At 41.4% G+C, this 18,393-nt stretch overlaps 1 protein-coding gene across 5 annotated transcripts in view; it reads left to right on the top strand.

Moving 5' to 3' along the window:
- LOC143036724 (CCAAT/enhancer-binding protein gamma-like) overlaps positions 1-12,440 on the top strand; it is a 90,570-nt gene extending 78,130 nt beyond the window's left edge. For all 5 annotated transcript variants that reach the window (XM_076204370.1, XM_076204371.1, XM_076204372.1 and 2 more), the window contains exons 4-5: positions 5,639-5,817; positions 10,307-12,440. In XM_076204370.1, coding sequence (XP_076060485.1) covers positions 5,639-5,817; positions 10,307-10,464 — 337 coding nt within the window. In that variant the 3' untranslated portion in view covers positions 10,465-12,440. The remainder of the gene's footprint in view (positions 1-5,638; positions 5,818-10,306) is intronic.
- Positions 12,441-18,393: the final 5,953 nt, after the last annotated feature.

Genomic DNA, 18,393 nt, shown 5'->3' with positions numbered 1-18,393 from the left:
GTGCACGTAGAAATATGCTAATACATCTCCTGGTGAGGACACTTTTGGTTTGCCTCTGGCTGAGTGTTTTTGATACATATACATACAACATACACCAATAGGTCCTTTCACCTTTACAAAGGGTGTGGCCAAGTCAAAGTATACACCCACTCAACACCCATTCCACACTTATCCCTCCCATCTTGACTCCTATGGATGAAAGGGGGTATTTGTTCAGTTGTGCACAACTATGCGATATAGCATTAGAAAATTAAATATTAATTTTGTAAATTATAACACATGAACCTAATGTGCAATTTTCTTGGCGGAAAAAAAAAAATAGCTCGCTACAAGCAAACATACTAATGAACAAAGTCGCTAGCATAGGATTGGGACGCCATCTTGTCATTTGTCAAGTCTTTGTTGTTTGCCCAGTCCAGTTGAGGCCTGGTGTATGCCCTCGGTACTTCTGCCAGTACCACATGAGGTGTATATTCTTGAAGGAATGCTATGGAGCAGAAATCCATGCATTCCTTCAAGCCATGAGAAATCTATATACCCCTCAATCAGAAAGAGCAATTGAACAGGCCGCCAACATCCATGACGACGACGATGAGAACGACTCGGATGACCTTAACTTACAGTTACCAATTCACTAAATACACATTAGGTTAGGTTAGAATAGACGAATTTATTATCATTTTATTTCTTTGATGTCAGCATCTATCAAAACAAACATGGCGTACCATTTGTCCTGCGCAAATTCATTACTTACGAAATCTGTTTTAGCAACTTTTTTGTTTTTCATTTCTGCTAAGAAAATTGTATATTATGATGATATATTATAATTTACAAAATTAATAATTAATTTTCTATTGCTATATTGCATAGTTGTGCACAACTGAACATTTACCATAAAGGGTCATCCTTACCCCCTCCCTCCTGCCACACTTGATTAGGTAAAAAATGTAGCCTCTGACCTAAGCCTCTATGTATGTATGAATATATAACTATTTAGTGGTCAGTCATTGCCTTAGTTCTCCATTCCAGGAGACCACTCCACCCCTCCACTATCAATTTGGCCAATAAGTCACTCTGTGAAGATGTATTGTTGTCTGGAGGGAGTGTATGAGAGGTACTAGTATTATATAAAGATATACCAATGTCTTTTTCCCTCGCACAAGGGAGGTGGCCAAATTCAAATGCATAAATCCACTACCACCCATTTCATCCCCACATGCTTCACTCCCATTCACCACCCCTCCCTCCCTCTTTTCTTGGCTCCTGGATGATGGATCAACCCAGCATCTTGCCCACTACCCTTGGTCAGAAGCAATGCAGGAAAATACAACACAGCCACGATAAGGCCGCTGCATTTAATCAATGACCCCCCCTCTCTCTCTCTCTATCCCTTTGTGCAGAAAAAGAGAAGATGGGGAGAAATCCCTTCATGCTGTGTCAAAATATCATTTGCACGTACTCCTTCACCTCCCACCAACTCCCACCCACCCCTTCCCATGCATCACAGCATCATCCATACATAACCATTTTCCACTCACTCCTATCTTCTGTCTTCTCCCTTCCTTCCTTCCTTCCTTCCTTCCTTCCTTCCTCAACAGACATTCCCCACTTTCCCAATGCCCTTTTTACACCATCCATCCATCTCATCCTTGGTCACGACACTGCTTCTGACCCAGGGCAGTGGACAAAATGCAGGGATGACCCATCATCCAGGAGGTGCCAAGATAAGAGGGAGGGAAGAGGGTGGAAGGGAGTGGAATATGTAGGAGATGGAATGGATGGGAGGGGTTTCTGTGCTTCTGTTTTTTGCTACCTCCCTTGTAAGGGGGAAAAAGCATTTGGTATATGTATGTATGTAGTATCACTCTTGCCTGTCTTCAAAGTGATTTATCTTGACATGGTTAATTTCTGGGAGAGTTTGATCAACTGGATTTGGTGTTGTTGTTGTTGTTGTCGTTCCCTAGACTGTCTGTCCGAGCAGTCCCGTCTCCCCAAGGAAGGCCACAGCCGAAACTGGGTTTTCCCACAAATCCTTTATAGAGTGTATGTTGTGTTGTTTGCGTGCATGATTGTGTATAATGCAGTCTTCCATTATGTGTTGTATGGTATGGGGTGAAGTGTTACATCCTGGGCAGCTGTTCACAACACGGTCGTCCAGCCTCTTCTGGTAGCTTAGAAGTGCTGGGTGGTGACCGCATCGCAGTCTGGCCAAGTGGACTCTGTCCTTACGTGGGAGAGAGGATTCAGAAGGGTGGATATCAGGGGGTCTGGCATGCAGCAGTGTGTTGTCTTTCAGTGTGTTAATGGAGCGGTGAGTGATATGATTATGAATATGTTTCCGGAGGCTGGTATTTGGTGGTTGTGGAGGAAGAGAGGAGAGTATCTGTGTGTAATAAAGGTCTATGGGTGTAGTTTTAATGTTTCTTGGTGTGTGTGGGTGTTCTGCTATGTAGTGTAGCGGGTGTGATGTGTTTGTGGTGGCTGCAGCAAGTGTTTGTGTGCCTCTCATGTCGAGGTGGTCCTTGACTTTGAGGACTTTTGTTTCATAGTGTAAATGGTCTGTAGGTGATGTATTTGTGCAGCCTGTAATTGTTTTTAGGGCTTTGTTTTGTATGATTTGAAGGGTGTTGTGGTGTGTCTCACTGAGATTAGGAGCCCATGCAGGACTCGCATAATTCATCACTGAGCGTATGCATTGTTTGTATATTGTTACATACTGGATTTGGTGTTGTTTGAAGTGCTTGCATAGTGATGTGTGTATGTACCTATACATGGACATATCTCGAGTTGTAGGTTAGGATATTGGATATGCTCAAGTAGAATGGTGCTACTTTTGTATTTACCTAGTTGTATTTACCTAGTTGTATTTTGCGGGAAGGGGAGCTATGCTCGTGATGTCCCGCCTTTGTATCTTGCAGTGTCTAGTTTGTTTTTAAACTCATGTGTGCAGTGTGTTGTGTTTGTGATGAAAGGGGTGGATGGATCCTTTTTTATTCGAGGAAGTCACAAACAGGTACTTTTTCTCAGAGTACATGAAATCCATGTTTACTATTTCAGTCACTGCTACTGAAATACATGTCTTTCATGTTGAAGTCTGATGAATTTATGAGCAAGTGTTCATGCATTGAGCACATCTAAAATTTGTTTCATGAATGGTGAACAGTAGTTAGATTTAAAAGTTTAAGATAGCCTAGTCTTGGGGTTGAGTAAATGAGGTACTTTTTGGAAGGTTTATGTACACAACAGAAACATTGTTCTTGTTCATAAGTTCTGCTTTAAGGTGAGCTGAGCAGTAGTCCAAAATAAGAATTATTTTGCAGTCAGAGGTTAGGTCTACTGATGCACAGTGCACAGAGGGTTTTGGCACTTAATATTTCGTGAACCATTCCAAAGGTAACTCTAGTAATCCACCCTAAATGACAGGAAAAACCTTCAAAGCTCAAAGATTTCCACTCAATTTGGTGATCATGGGTGTGTACCAGCTGCATTTGAGCATCCAAGAATGCTGACTCTCCTTGGAATCCTTAAATTATTTTGATTCTGCCTCATCGTCTGTAGCTAAGGTTCACTTTGGTATGTACCTCCAGTACAATGCAGTTACATCTGCATTGTGCACCTATTCAGGACTGTGGTGCTCCATAACAACAAGCTTGGTGAACTTGTTGACATTCTGCAGCTCCCTTCATTAGTTGATAGATTTTCTTCACAAACATTGTATGTAAAAATACCATGACTCTTCTTGAATCTATAGCCAACCCTTATGATAATCAGGATAGGGTTTTTTTCTCCCCTTACAAGGGAGGTAGCTAAGTCAAAAGGTGTGTACCCACACCCACCCATTCCACTTCCCTCCACCTCCCTTTGCCCCCTCTCATCTTAGCTCCTCGGGATCAAGGGTCATCTCTGTCTCCTGCCTACTGCCCTGGATCAGAAGCAGTGCATTGAGACAGTACATCCACAGCAGTGCCGCTTCATTTAATCAGTGACCCCCCCTCTCTTAACTCATACAGCATCGGAGCCAAAATAGATTTTTTATATATATATATATATATATATATATATATATATATATATATATATATATATATATATTGCTTGAATAAACTCAAAATGATGTAAAACCAACAAACCTTGCTTATTTTGATTCAACTTAGCTTAGAAGTGGAGAAACTGGGTCGATTTTGTCGAGATTTGCTTGCAAAAGTTTGGTAGAACATCCATATACTTTCTTTTGCTCCTCTTATGGGTTGGACGAGGTCGCATTCTTTGGGGGAAACTTTGTTAGAATTTCAGAGAGTGAGGGAAATTTACATTTATGATGTTTCAAATCGATGTACAGTCACCTATAGTAGTCTGACACTTACGAAAAACGTGTTTATAAATAGTTTTTGTGGATTTTATGGCAAATATTTATCACTTTGTGTGGTAAATTTATTTTATTTATTTATTTATTTTTTTCCCTATGGAGGATAGGTGATTGTGGTGTTTCTTATTGTTTTGGTAAATGTTTTATTAAGCATCCATCATACCATTATTGCCTGGCCACATTTTGTATTATGCATTTATTAGGATATTTGGCAGTGCGAAATTGCCAGTTCAATACGTCTGAATACGCACTAAAAAGCACTTGCCTAACTGTCGAAATACAACTTCACTTCCTCATACTTATTTCGTACACCAGTCACCTAAATTACGTCCAAAAGGCCAATTTTATACCCCAAGTTACCCCTTGAAAAATTGCTGCTGGGGTTGCCAGTTTTGTCAATAGATAAAAAATTTGGGTGTCTTTCATAGCCAAAGGATAGGGCTACTTGGTCATTACCACAGATTTGACCCTCAATGTAATGCCTGTTTTTGGCAAAAATTTTAATTTGTGGTATACAACATATGCTGCTGATGCTGTAGGGGTTAAAGCTGTCAACCAAGCTCATGATAAAACATTTTGTGCAATTATCATCATGTGTCTACACTGTCACATTTTATTGTCAAAAACCACTGCATCATTACTCAATCACATTCCACACTTCTCCCATCCTTTGTTGTTTTGGCATGCATATCCATTTTTTTGAATCACTGTCAGAAAAAAAAATCCTGCTGCTTCTTTATATCATGCTTAGTTGATGATCTTATACTGCCATTACACAGGTAATAAACAGAAAAGCTGCTGTCAAATTTTTGTACCACTTCCACTTTTTCATTGATAGTTATGTTTGTGTTACACATGATTAGCACTTGCTTTTTGCTTTGAAGCCAGTTAGAATCCAATAAAATGAAATGATGGGAATATTTTCTGGTCACAGCAGTACATGCAAACAAACATTGGGCTTTGACTAGGTGGTAGATGATTGCAGCATCAGTCATGGCAGAGCAGTGAACTAATCCCATGGCTATGGCAAGTTTAAAAGGTAGAAAATAAATAACAAAGACATACCCAGCTGAAAATATGGCAGATTAAAAGAGGTTCCAAATTAATTGATCCCAAAATATGTGTTCAATCTGTATTTACGAGTTCTTTACTTTTGGTGCATAATTTTATAGTGATCATATGACTTCTCTATATGTAAAATGATGAATGTAAATGTCCAATATCTTAATTATTTATGGAATGTATTGAACCATTTTTATCTTTATTTTGTAGGCGTCGGGAGAGGAATAATGTTGCTGTTAAAAAGTCAAGAGCAAAGACAAAACAGAAGACACAGCAGATGTTGGAGAGAGTATCAGAGTTGCGTTCCGAGAATGAAATGCTAGAAGAGAAGATCGCGATCTTAACCAAAGAGCTCGGCTTCCTGAAGGATTTGTTCCTTGCTCATGCAGGTAAGGGGATGTGCCTCTCATTGGAAGGTCTTCATTTGTGGCAAGTATGACAAATGTACCTGGTCCCCCAGGTTTTACATTTAAGATCACCTAAATTGAAACTGTGCATTTCAGTATTTTATATTTGTGTAAGGAAAAATGCAAGAGTAGCATATTGATCACATTTTGTATCATAATGAGGTGTTGCCTGGCTTTGATCCTTAGACCATCTCTAAAGAAATTTGGAATGTTGCCCATGGTCTATTAAAGTGGAGAAATTTGTGTGCCACAGGCTTATGATGGGAGGAGGAAGGGTGTGGTTGCCATTTGTTGGCTTTCCTTGTGTGAAAAGGTGAAAGTGTAGGGGGATCTTGAGCCTGGTCTTGAGAACAGATGAAGGTGAAGCTGTTCACAAAATTTGAAGATCAGATGGTCCTGCATTATGATATCTACCTTGCAGGACCACCACTTGCAGATACTTACCTTTGGTCTGAAGTTGTGTAAAGGCAACTTAATGTGGACCAAAATCCCACCCATTGAACATGCTTATACAAATACCAAAAGGTCCTTTCCCCCCTTACAATGGGGATAGCCTAGTCATGGAATACACCCACCCCTCACCCATTTTCTGTCCCTTCCATCTTTGCTCTTTATGGATGAAGGGTCATCCGTGTCCATCACCTACTGCTTGGGTTGGAAGCAATACAGAAATACACATGGCACCTCCATAGAAGGGTCCAATAGAGTTTATTCCCGCTGATTCATTACATGGTAACTCATCCACTTGAGAAATTACAGAGCAGACAAGAAAATATCACTGAAAGCCATGTCAGTTTCTCATTCATTCACAACCACTCTCCACTTACATCTGTCTCTTGTATTTTGCTTTCCCTTTGTACTCAAGGCTATTCACACCATCTCTCTATCCCATTCATGGTTATCCCCACAGATTCTTGCCATCTACCTCTATCTTTCACACTCTTTTTGCTAGTTGTTCTCCACACATTCTTTTCCATGCCTAAATCATCCCAGTATTCTTAGATCACCCTTATCTGTCAGCTCTTTTTGCTACTGTTTTCTGCCTCACCACATCTTTTTATCTATCCTCATTACTCATAGTATACATCATAAACATATCATCTTGAGCACATTTCGATTTTCTTTTAGCCTCCCTTGTATTCCAAGTCACCCATAAAGTGTCATGGGCACAGTCACTTTCATACAATATTCTCTTTGCATTCATCCCCAGAAATCTATTTCTCGTGACTATTTTTCACTCACCCCCACACTTCCCAAAATTTACCTGCTTCCTTACTCTACAGTTCGCATCCACCCTCACTCCTCCATTCCCTACTACATATAACCCTAAATACTTAAAATGCTTCTCACTTCCGTGAGTTTCTTTTAAAATCCCCAACTCACTGCCACCCTCACCCCCTGGACATCTCATTTACATTCGCCTAATTCACTTTCAACTTCTATGCTCACTCTCCAAAACTCTCACTAGGTGCCTCAGTCCCAATTCTGACCCAGCTACAAGTATAGCTTCATCTATGAGTAACTGGTTCACATCCCACTTACTTCAACTCTTGCTTACCAGTTCCAAACACCTACCTATCACCCTCATATTTACCTCCCATACAATCTCCAATATGTACAGGTTGAATAACAATGGTGATATTACACAGCCCACCTTCACCTCAGACCATTACTTCCTCCATTCCCAACCCTAACAAGCTCTACTACTTGCATAAAATCTTTTGATCACTCTCAACAGCCTTCCCTATATTGCACCTGCAGAACCCCCCTCACAATGTTTTCCTGTAATTTTTGTCATACTCCGCAAGATCTATGAAAGCCCAAAAGAGCTTATTTGCCAAAAACATCTTGCACATCTGTCTTGCAATAAACATTTGGCCAACATGCATATAGTTCTTCCCCAGTTACTCCATCTGTTTCCCTCCTGTCTTTACCAAGGGTCTCATCTCCCTTACAAGGGAGGTAGCCAGCCAAAGCATACACCCACTCCCACTCATTCCATTCTCATCCACCACTCACTGTTTTCCTCTCATCATATGTGAATGAAGGGTCATCCTTGTCTCCTGCCCTCTGCCCAGGTCATAAGCAATGCAGCAAGATGCAGTACATCCACAGCAAGGCTGCTTCATTTGCACAACAACCATCCTTCCTCGTCCCCCTTGTGCAGAAAATTGGGGGGTGGGGGCGGGAGAAATCCCTCTAGGATGTGTCAAAATATCCATACACAACCATTTTCCACTTGCACCTATTCCTTGCCTTCTCCCTTCCCTGCTCAACAGACATTTCCTCTTGGTCAAAGCCCCTTTCATCCCTCCCATGTCATCCTTGGACATCCACCTCTGCTAACCTTTCTTCATTCTTACCTACTCTAACCTTGCCACAAGCACAGTGTCATCTGCAAACAACAACTGACTCACCACCTACTTCCTTTGAATATTTCTAACCATCTCCAATCCCCTGCCCATCACTATCGTATTTACCTGTAGTACCACCCCATATTCCAGCTCCCCTTTCACACCCACTCTCCTGACCTCCTTATTTCTTACTCCATCTGACTTCTCAGATACTTCATCTCACACATTTAAATTTCTGCTGTCTGAAAAGTAAGGGGTTACTAGGCTGGATAGAGTGAGAAATGAGGAGGTGAGGAGGAGAACAGGAATGGAAAAGGAGTTGGGAGATAGGGTTGATGAAAGAGTATTGGGATGGTTTGGACACATAGAAAGAATGAGTGAAGAAAGACTAGTGAAAGAGGTGTGGAAGGCAGAGATGGATGGAGTGAATATGAAAGGGTGATCAAGGATGAGATGGATAGATGGGGTAAATGGAACATTGGGAAAGAGGGAAATGTCTGTTGAGGAATGAAAGGAGACGACAGAAGATAGGGCTGAGTGGAGAATGGTTGTGTATGGATGATGCTGTGATGCATGGAAGGGAGGGTGGGCTAGGGAATATGTCTGAATGATATTTTGACACAGCCCGAAGGGATTTCTCCCTGTCTTCTCTTTTCCTGCATGAAGAGACAGAGAGGGGAGGTTGCTGATTAAATGAAGTGGCCTTGCTGTGGATGTGCTGTGTTTTGCTGCATTGCTTTTGAACCAGGGCAAGGTGCAGGGATGATCCATCATCCAGGAGGAGCTAAGAAAAGAGGGAGGGAGGGTGAATGGGAGTGGAGTGGGTGGGGATGAAATAGATGGAAGTGGATGTCTTGACTTTGGCTACCTCCCTTGTAAGGGGGGGAAAAGCCCTTGGTATATTGTGTATGTATCACCCCATTCGTTTACACATGGAACAGCTGTAGCAGCATGACAACTCTGACACAGCACCAACTTCACCTTAAACCACTCACTCTCCATTCCCAATCCTAACACCAGCTGTACTACTACTGTAAACTCTTGACTGCCCTTAATAGCTTTCCCCCAACCTCGTATATCTGTAATACCTCCCGTATTTCCTTCTTATTTACCCTATTAGCCTTCTCCAAATCCATCCTAATCATCTCTAATAACACCCTGGCATCAAGCTAATTCATAGTAAGGACATACAGTTAGTTTCCTGTTTCAAAAAGTGCTCTACAAGGAAGCACTGTCCTACTCTCTGAGAGGGGAATGTTGTGACATTAAACCCATGACTAAGGCAGTCGGTGACAGGATTTGGGAAGGTATGCAATAGGAGGAAGTTGAAAGTAAATGTGGGGGGAAAGGTGATGAGATGTGCAAAGTGGGTAGTAAGTTGGAGGTGAGTCTTAGAGGAGAGAGGTTAGAAGTGGTTAGTTTAGATATTTAGGGTCATGTGTAACAGAATGGAGGAGGGGGTGGAGGTAAATTGTACAGTAGGGGAAATGTAAATGTCTTGGAGGATTGAACTGTGTCTTGAGAAAAAAGTATCTGGGAATGGATGCAATGAAAAGTTTATGAAGAGGTGATTGTGACACTGTATAAGGTGGAGATTTAGAATGTAAGAGAGGCAGAAAGGAGAAATTTAAATGCTTGGGATGAATTGTCTGAGAAGTATGGTGGTGTTATGAGAATGGGTAGTGATAAATGAGCCTAGAAGAAAATATTTGTTCAAGGTACATCAGCCAAACTACCCCCCCGCTGACCATGTCACCATCCAGCACTGGAATAGTGAAGAATACAAACACTGAATTAGTTTTGCTTCACATGCTCACATGTACATTCCATGCATGAAACATATAACATATTAATCTAAGGCAGCATTGGGTTATATTATGGACAGCTATATAACATTTCTTTTGGTAGGTGTGGGCCAACCCAATGATACTTGGGGAGTATTGTAGAGGCATAGGTATTTCAATAGCCAAGGCAACATCTTATTTATATTAAGCAATGGACAGGTTGGGTGTCAAACTGTTACAGAAAGATATTGCTATTTAAAATAATTGTTCTTTGAAAATTCCTTTTAGAATAGCATTGGTCAACATTAAACTTGATTTATTTTATTTTTACAGGAAATGCTCATGGTGTCAACCTAAATGAGACGGAGCTGACGAAGCTGCTGCGGGAGGATACAGAAGTGGATGAAGGCGTCTCCCTTCTCCTTAGTCTCTCCCAGGGGTCCCCCCGATCACAGCCCCTTTACAACTCTCCCCCAAACCCTCATTATTAACTAATGACAACACCTGACGAAAGTCAAATCACATCCAAACTAACATGAGTCCTTTTTTATATGTGCTGACCAGCTGTGAATAGAACAGCTAGTGGTTTAGCTTTTTTGCTAAGTAAGCCACCTGTATAACACTTGGGTTAATTATCTTTAGCATGGGAGCCCCAGTCTTGGTGGGGCAAGTACCAACACTGTTTCCTGTGGAAACTGCTGAAGCTCCCAAAGGGTTGCAAGTGAAAATGGGTTTGTTATGCAGCACAAAGTCCACTCAACTCAGGGTGTCCTCAAACAAAGATGCCATAAAGCTCTTGCGGTCATGGCACATTGTTAGTGTGGATGAACAGTCATACAACTGAGAAACCACCCTGAGTAGGCTTGGATTTGTGGTGGAAGCATAGCCACAGTCAGTGTTGTCTTATTGGCTCCATCTCACTTCCATTCAGACTGTGATTCACCTCTTTTTTGCTCTACATTTTGGCACATTCATGTCTGCTTTTGCTTACAAACACTTGCAATTGATGTAAGTGGACTTCTAATCCTGTCTCTGCCTTGATGAATGAGCACACTTCTTTCTAGATAAGATTGGGTTGCAAGATATCTGATAGGACCAGGATTTTCCTAAGGATACCATAATATACTTGGCATTACAAAGATAGTGGTAGTGTGTTCATTGAAGTGAAGGTATTTAGGATAATATTCACCCCTCTTCTACTACATGTAATTTGTACCTCCTTGTGCTGTTTGCATCACATATGGTATGATAGGTCTCTGTTTCAAACAACAGAAAGCCTTCCACCCCATTTTTCATTATTTCACATGCCAGGATGGCAAATGGCTTTTTCTCAGCATGGGATATACAAGTTGCAAGTCAATTGGGGGAATCTGTGTGCCACTGTGGTGCATTTGGCATCAATCTTGTCTCATATGTAGGAAAGCTCTGGTTTAATCCTGATGGCTACTAGTGACTGCCACTTGCACTAGTTGTCTAAACAGGGCAAAAGTGATGGCTTAGGCTGCAGCTAAGCACCATCTGACATAAACTCCTCAACACATCTCTCTAAAGGGAGAAGTCGTCTCCCTATCCAAAGGCAGTATTTCATTAGGTGTAACCAGTCATACCTCATCCATAACTGTGGCTCTCAGGGGTTCTCTCTCTCCCTGCTCTTCTTAGCAATTTTTTTTTTTTTTTTTTTTTTTTTCTCCTCCTCCTCATCCTCCTCCTTTCTTTTTCAAGGGGTTTGTTGTGCAGTATACACTAAGTCATAATTTGGTACTCTGGTACATGAATATAGGCTTTTTATTGTATGACACCAATTAGAAAGAAAAATCCTGTGAGTCATCTGGTCTTGTTCTTTTAATATGGCTGCCAATAATACGCTGGTACCAAAAGGTTACCTACATGAATTTTTCAACTAATGTTGATCATCATTGTCTGTCTTTAGGCTTCATACATATGATGAAATTTGTTCCATTGGATGGAAGCAGGTTGTTCTCATGTACTTAATCTGTTCTGAGCACGAGTTTGGCTTCTAAATGTTCACTTTTCAAAGTGTAACCTCTCCTGTAGCTACTGGTCATGAATGGGGTTGTGTAGCTATAGGTATTAGTCTAAATATTGTAGGTGGACTACTTGATCACACCCATGAGAGTTATCAGGCTGGGCTGTATAGGTTATGGTGTTCTTGCCTGCATTGGTGTGCTGGAACGAGTTATATTTAGTATACATCAAATTCAGTTTGCTTACATGTTATTGACAATGTATGATGGTATGAAACTTCAATTGCCTAAGTTGTAAGAATTGCTTTTGTCAGAGGTGCCTGAGTAAACCTGGTTTGTAATTATTACCATTGTATAACAATCTCCTTTTGGATAAGCATTCTTATGCAGAGTTTTTTTTTTTTTTTTTTTTCACATTTCCTTGGTAGATGGAGTCATTTCAAATGTGTCAACAGTACAAATTTTATTAAAAACTGCTTGTCTCTAGTATTTTTATTCACCTATGAATTTATTCAGTGAATTGTTAAGAAACAATAGTGCCCACAGAGTGAATCCTTGGTATCTGGCAACAGCCTCAGGGTGTCCATGGGTCACTTGGGTAAAGGCCCACCTGGGTAAAGAAAAATAATTATGATTATAATACATATACCAAAGGCTTTTTCCCCATAACAAGGGAGGTAGCCAAAAAACAAAGGCATAAAATCCACTCCCACCCATCCCATCCCCACACACACCACTCCCATTCACCCCCCTCCCACCTTATCTTTACTCCTCCTTGATGACTGGTCATCCCTTCATCTTACCCACTGCCATGGGTCAGAAGCAGTGTTGCAAGATGCAGCACATCCACAGCAAGGCCAGTTCATTTAATTGGCGACCCCCCTCTGTCCCCTCGTGCAGAAAAATATAAGACTGGGCTGGGCTCCGTCAAATTATTTTTCACACTTGTCCCATCCCCCCACCCACTCTCATTCATACATCACGGCATCATCCATACACAACCATTCTCCATTCACCCCTAGTATTTGTCTTCTGTCGTTTTTCAACAGACGTACTTCCCAATGCCCCTTTTACCCTTTAAAACATGCATGTGATGGATATGATGCAGACTATGATACAGAGGCCATGTTGACAGCAAAGGCTGCTAATATTATATGCAGAGATATTTTCAAGATCAAGCAAATATTTAGTGGTCAGCTGCTGTTGACAACATTGACTATAACCCCAGTTCTACCATTTCAATGGATTCTTTGCATGGTACCGGCATTTCTCTAGCACAACATCCATGAGAAGACAAACTAGGTACTAAGAGAGATCATCCCATCATTACTGGGTTGCTGACCAATGAGAAACAAATATCCAGTCTCCCAACAAGCTTCACAAATGTTCAACCAGTTATTCTAAAAAGGAAGGATCCTGTAGTCCCATTGGTACATGGGCCTGCATGTTCTGCAATACTGCCATCAAATACTAGTACTCCTGTGAAACGTGTTTGGTTGGAGAATGTGAGAAAGGTTTTAGACAAACCAGACCTGAGTGAGTCGGATGCCATCTCATGGGCAGCCTTCCATGCCAGTCTGCAGACGTTATGTCTATCCTGGCACAGTAACCTTGATGCCACTTTTTACAGAAATGGCACACACACCTGCAATTATTAAGTATGTCATGGATGTTGTAAGGGCAGGTACTCAAGCTGTGAATCCTGGTCAAGTTTGTGTGTTTGTGATGGACCAACCTCTGCCCTTGGCAAAATGATTTGGTGGGCATTTCCAGACAGTCATGGTGAAGGCAAGATTGTGTTGATGCTAGGTGCAATGCACACCGAGATGACCTTCTTCAAGGTCCTAGGAGACCTGCTGACAGACAGTTATATCAACTGTTGGTGTTGTCTCGTCTCAAAGCAGCACACCTGACTAGGACACATTGTGCCCACACTGTCACTGCAGCTGCTCTCTACCTCCTACAGTGCCAAGCCTATGAAGTTACAAGCAGAGCATTTCCTCTGATGAAGACATTGTTCACTTTCATGACTGGGTCAAGAAGATATGTGCAGAGGGTCCACAGTTCCAGTTTTGGAATTTAGTGCTGGAGTTGGAGATGAATATTCTTTAGTATGTACATTCACTTTGGGAGGGTGACTTCAAAAAGTATAATGTCACTAGTTAGACTGACACCTTGGGTATTTTCTACAGATACCAACTATGTCAGGTGGTTGCCAGTTCACATCCATGATATGTCAGGTCTGCAGCAGTCTCATCCTGCTGTGTTTCTAGAGTTCTCTGAAGGTGCGTTTGTAGTCCAGAAAACAAGTCACAGGTTCTCTGCAATGGCACTAGATCAGGTACATCAGCAAGAAAATGCTCTGATCAAAGTAGAAGGTGGGGCTGTGGGCTTGACAAACAATCCTGCAGTACTAAGATGTTAGATGATTGGAGGTCTAGAGGTCAGCAGACTCGTCTGCGATTTTGAGAACACTTCAGAGAAAGCAGCCAATGACAAACACAATGAGCAGACACGAAGTGTTCAGAATTCCCTTGTGAAGGAGGTAATTGCTGTCATGAAGGTTAAAGACGATCTTGGAAGTCCTTTCCTAGAGGACAGCACTAATATGTTTCAAGGATGTGTATGACTTGGAACAGCGTTATTATGAGACATTTGTAAATTAATGCATCACAACTCAAAGTTACATAGCCTATCAAGAAGAAGCTGTCGCTGTTCTCGAAGTCTCAAAGTCTTTTAAAACAGAAAAGTCAGGTATCTGCAATGAAGAATGACTGTGCATTGTTCTCCAGGCTGTACATTGCTTGCCAATCTCGAGAGGGAAAGCTTGAGGTCTTCAAGTTTGAGAATCGGCCATAGCCACCTTCTCTGTCAAAGTCAGGGGAGATGAGATCAGGTAGGAAGTCTGAATTGCTCTCTCTCCTGGGAGGTCTATCTAACTCTGACCATACAGTCCCTCAGGTTACTGCAATTGTGCTGGATGGTGCTATGGTGGTGCACTCTCAAACTCCAATTATATCAAAGACTTTCTCTATGTTACACAAGTCTTTGTGCCCCACATTCAAAACATCTTGAAGAATGTAGACAGAGTAGATATCGTTTTTGATGTCTACAATGAACAAAGCCTCAAAAGATCAACCAGGGAGAAGAGAGGCAGGTGTGTTTGCAAGAAAGTAACTCTCACCTTCCAGATCCCAGGAAACTGGCAGAGTTTTCTCCGCAATAATGACAACAAAACTGGGCTGTTTTCTCTTCTTGCTGAACATGCTGTGCTCTGAATGAGCAAGTGGTCTGCAATGCAGAAGTGAGGGACAGGTGTAGCCCTTTATTGCATGGGCTTACATATGGGGCAGAGGTTCTAAGGATGGGTTCCTTGAAATGGGTGATGTTCTTTAATTTATTTTCAGGTATAGGAAATATGTACAAAGGGGAAACATCTCCCCTGGTGAGATGAGTGAGTGTGTCTCCCTACCTGTACTGCTAGGTCCTTAACCTAGGCAGTCCTATCTATGACGGGTGTAGCTGTTCGTTAATAAAGTGGAAAAGCGCTTAAGTAAGCATATTGTAGGTTACTATATGGGAGATGTGTTAGTCATTATATGGATGTTAGTTGCACTGGATGGGGTTTATTTATATTATTGATGGACGTGGCTAGATATGGCATATATATTGAAATTATGATAATATAATTGGGGTAGGTATAAGAAAGGGGTTAATGTGTCTGGTGACATTAGGCATTTCATGGGGATGGCGTGATGGGGTCATGTTGTCTTATGTTGCATTCTTGAGTCAAGTTGTTTTGTAATTGAGGAATTTGTCAGATCTGCAAGATTAGAGGTCTTGCCAAAGACGAGTACTATCTTGCATGTGTGTGGATCATGTGCATGGTTAGTGAGGGTTACAACAAGTCGTTACTGGAACCCTGCACCCAGGAGTAAGCAGACACACGTACCATGCTGCATGTCATGGATGCTGCCAACAAAGGCCACCAACACATCCTCATCAGAACAGCAAACACTGATGTTGTACTAGTGGCATGTTTCCACCAGTTTAAGACCTCTGAACTGTTGATATCATTTGGGAATGGAAAGTCTCAAAGGTACATAGCCATTTATGAGATCACTGCTACTCTGCCATCATCCAAGGCTCAGGATCCGCCATTCTTCCATGCTTTCACAGGATGTGATGTGACATCTTTCTTTGCTGGGAGAAGCAAAATAGTGCATGGGAGACATGGCATGCTTTCTCTGAGGTCACAGAAGCTTTCTTGTCACTGTCAAATCCACAATGTCAGTTGACAGAGAGCTCACTGGTTCTCATTAAGAGATTTGTGGTTCTATGGTATGACCATACCATTGAGCTCTCCAACATCAATGAAACAAGGCAGCAGATATTCTCCAGGAAATCAAAGTCTCTGGAAAGCATTCCTCCTACAAACTGTTTTATCATTTGTAAAGATGATCACTGTCATTCAGTCTGTTTACTTGTTGGAATGAATGTTCATTGTTAACTGCTGTATGTGTTTATTGTGTATATTCAGATAAATACTTTTTCAAGAACACTTGTATATCAAATATTTGATCCATTGCAGTGGAAGATTTCAGCTTTTATATTGACAAAATGCACAAAAAAGGCCCAGGTCCTTTCAAGAGATAGTTCTTATTAAATATTTTAGAAACCTGCCAAGTTTCATATTCCTAACTTAAAAATATACATATATGACCATTTAATTAATTTCTGTGATGTCTGCCACATGGTAGGATGTTAGTTCCTGCTTTGGCCACCAGGGGACTCTGACAGCGTGCCTCTCTATCCAAAAATAGTCAACTAGAGTTTCTCTATAAGTGTGCCAAGTTTCATGCTTTTAACCCAAAAATGCACGACCTTAGGTTTAGATCCCCCACTATATCCCAGGCAAGGTAGGGAGCTGATAGACAATCACTCTGGAATATCCGTCTCCAACAGAGCAAACCTGACCACAGATATCAAGCCTACTCCTCTGGCCCTCCAAATACTAGAGCCTATGCCTTAGTATTAATAGAATACCTACTGCATCAAAGGCACCCCAACCAACTCAATCTTCCACACCTTTGAATACTCAGTTACCCCTCAAAAATTCATGAAGTATCCATATAATGACCAGCCATATGGTGAAAGAATGGCAGACCTGCTATTTACAATGGAAATTGCTGACAAAATCCTTCCCACATGAATGTCTAAAAGGAGAGAGGCTGGAGGAAGTGAATAGCTTTAGGTATTTGGGGTCGCATGTGGCAGGAAAGGGACGAGTGGTGGTGGTGTCGGGAATAAATCCCGACAGAGGCATTTTTTTAGAGTAAATAAGCTATTATACAAATCAATATAGACATCTGTGATTACAGCCTCAGTTAATTTAGTGAACTGATGGCTGTAGAATTAGGATTAGGATTGATATATAGCAATTCAGCATATCAAGCTGTATGAAATCTATATTTTAAAGCATTATGTAAAAGACTCGACACCATAGTTACACCAAGCATGGTTGACTACCTCCTTTCAGGAATGTCGAGTTAACAATATTTCATTTTCATTGTTAATCTTTTTATTTGCCACCTGATGACTTCTCAGTCTTCAGTTTTGGTTCTGGTGCATTTCCCATTTCTTATTCCCATGTATGAGGATTATCTATTATATGTATCGTGCAACATTTTCACTTCAGTTAAGGTGAAGTTGTACCTCCCATAGACCTTTGGCAACAAGAGGTCAAGGGTCACTAGGCGTTCGCCGCCAAGTCGAACCCCTGTTAAGCAGTCCAAGAGATGACACGAACTGAAGAAGTGTTACCTTGTCATACCTTGTCGCATATTTAGGCGACTTCACCACGGCCAGTCTGGGGACCCACCGTGATTCATGACTGGGGACCCACAGTGATTCGTGACTGGGGAGTGATACGAAAATTTACCCCAATCACAGACCTCATATAAAAGTAACAGTGTGGCGTGTAAATGCAAATGAGCGTGTACTAAACCAAAGTGAGGGGACGTGTTCTATGAGAGAGCCAGTCTCCCCTCAAGGCATACCTTCATCATTCCCCCCCACATCCATTCCTACATGCCACGTCCAGAATCAACACACACATCACCACTGCCAGAACAAAAACGAAGAATATCACCAAGTGGCCCCAAGGCCACGGTAAGTTATAATACGATAGTTTAATGAATTATCTAAACAAAACAGACTGATTGATATTGTTACATATTCACAAAGATACATGATGCTTTGTGATGCCATTGTACTTTTCAGGGTTCGATGAGTCCCTGCCAATCACAGGTATATAGTCACGGTTTCAGTAAGAACGTTGTAAATAAAATTCACAGAGTACCCCAGAATTAACTCGGTGGTACAGTCAACTAGATTAACTTACACCGTTAGCATTACGTATTAAAAGGGATGGGA

Source organism: Oratosquilla oratoria, chromosome 21, assembly GCF_046742065.1.
Source record: "Oratosquilla oratoria isolate Oo_2021 chromosome 21, ASM4674206v1, whole genome shotgun sequence".
Classification (NCBI taxonomy): domain Eukaryota; kingdom Metazoa; phylum Arthropoda; class Malacostraca; order Stomatopoda; family Squillidae; genus Oratosquilla; species Oratosquilla oratoria.
The sequence above is the reverse complement of the archived record's forward strand: the minus strand, read 5'-3'. Positions and strand labels throughout refer to the sequence as shown.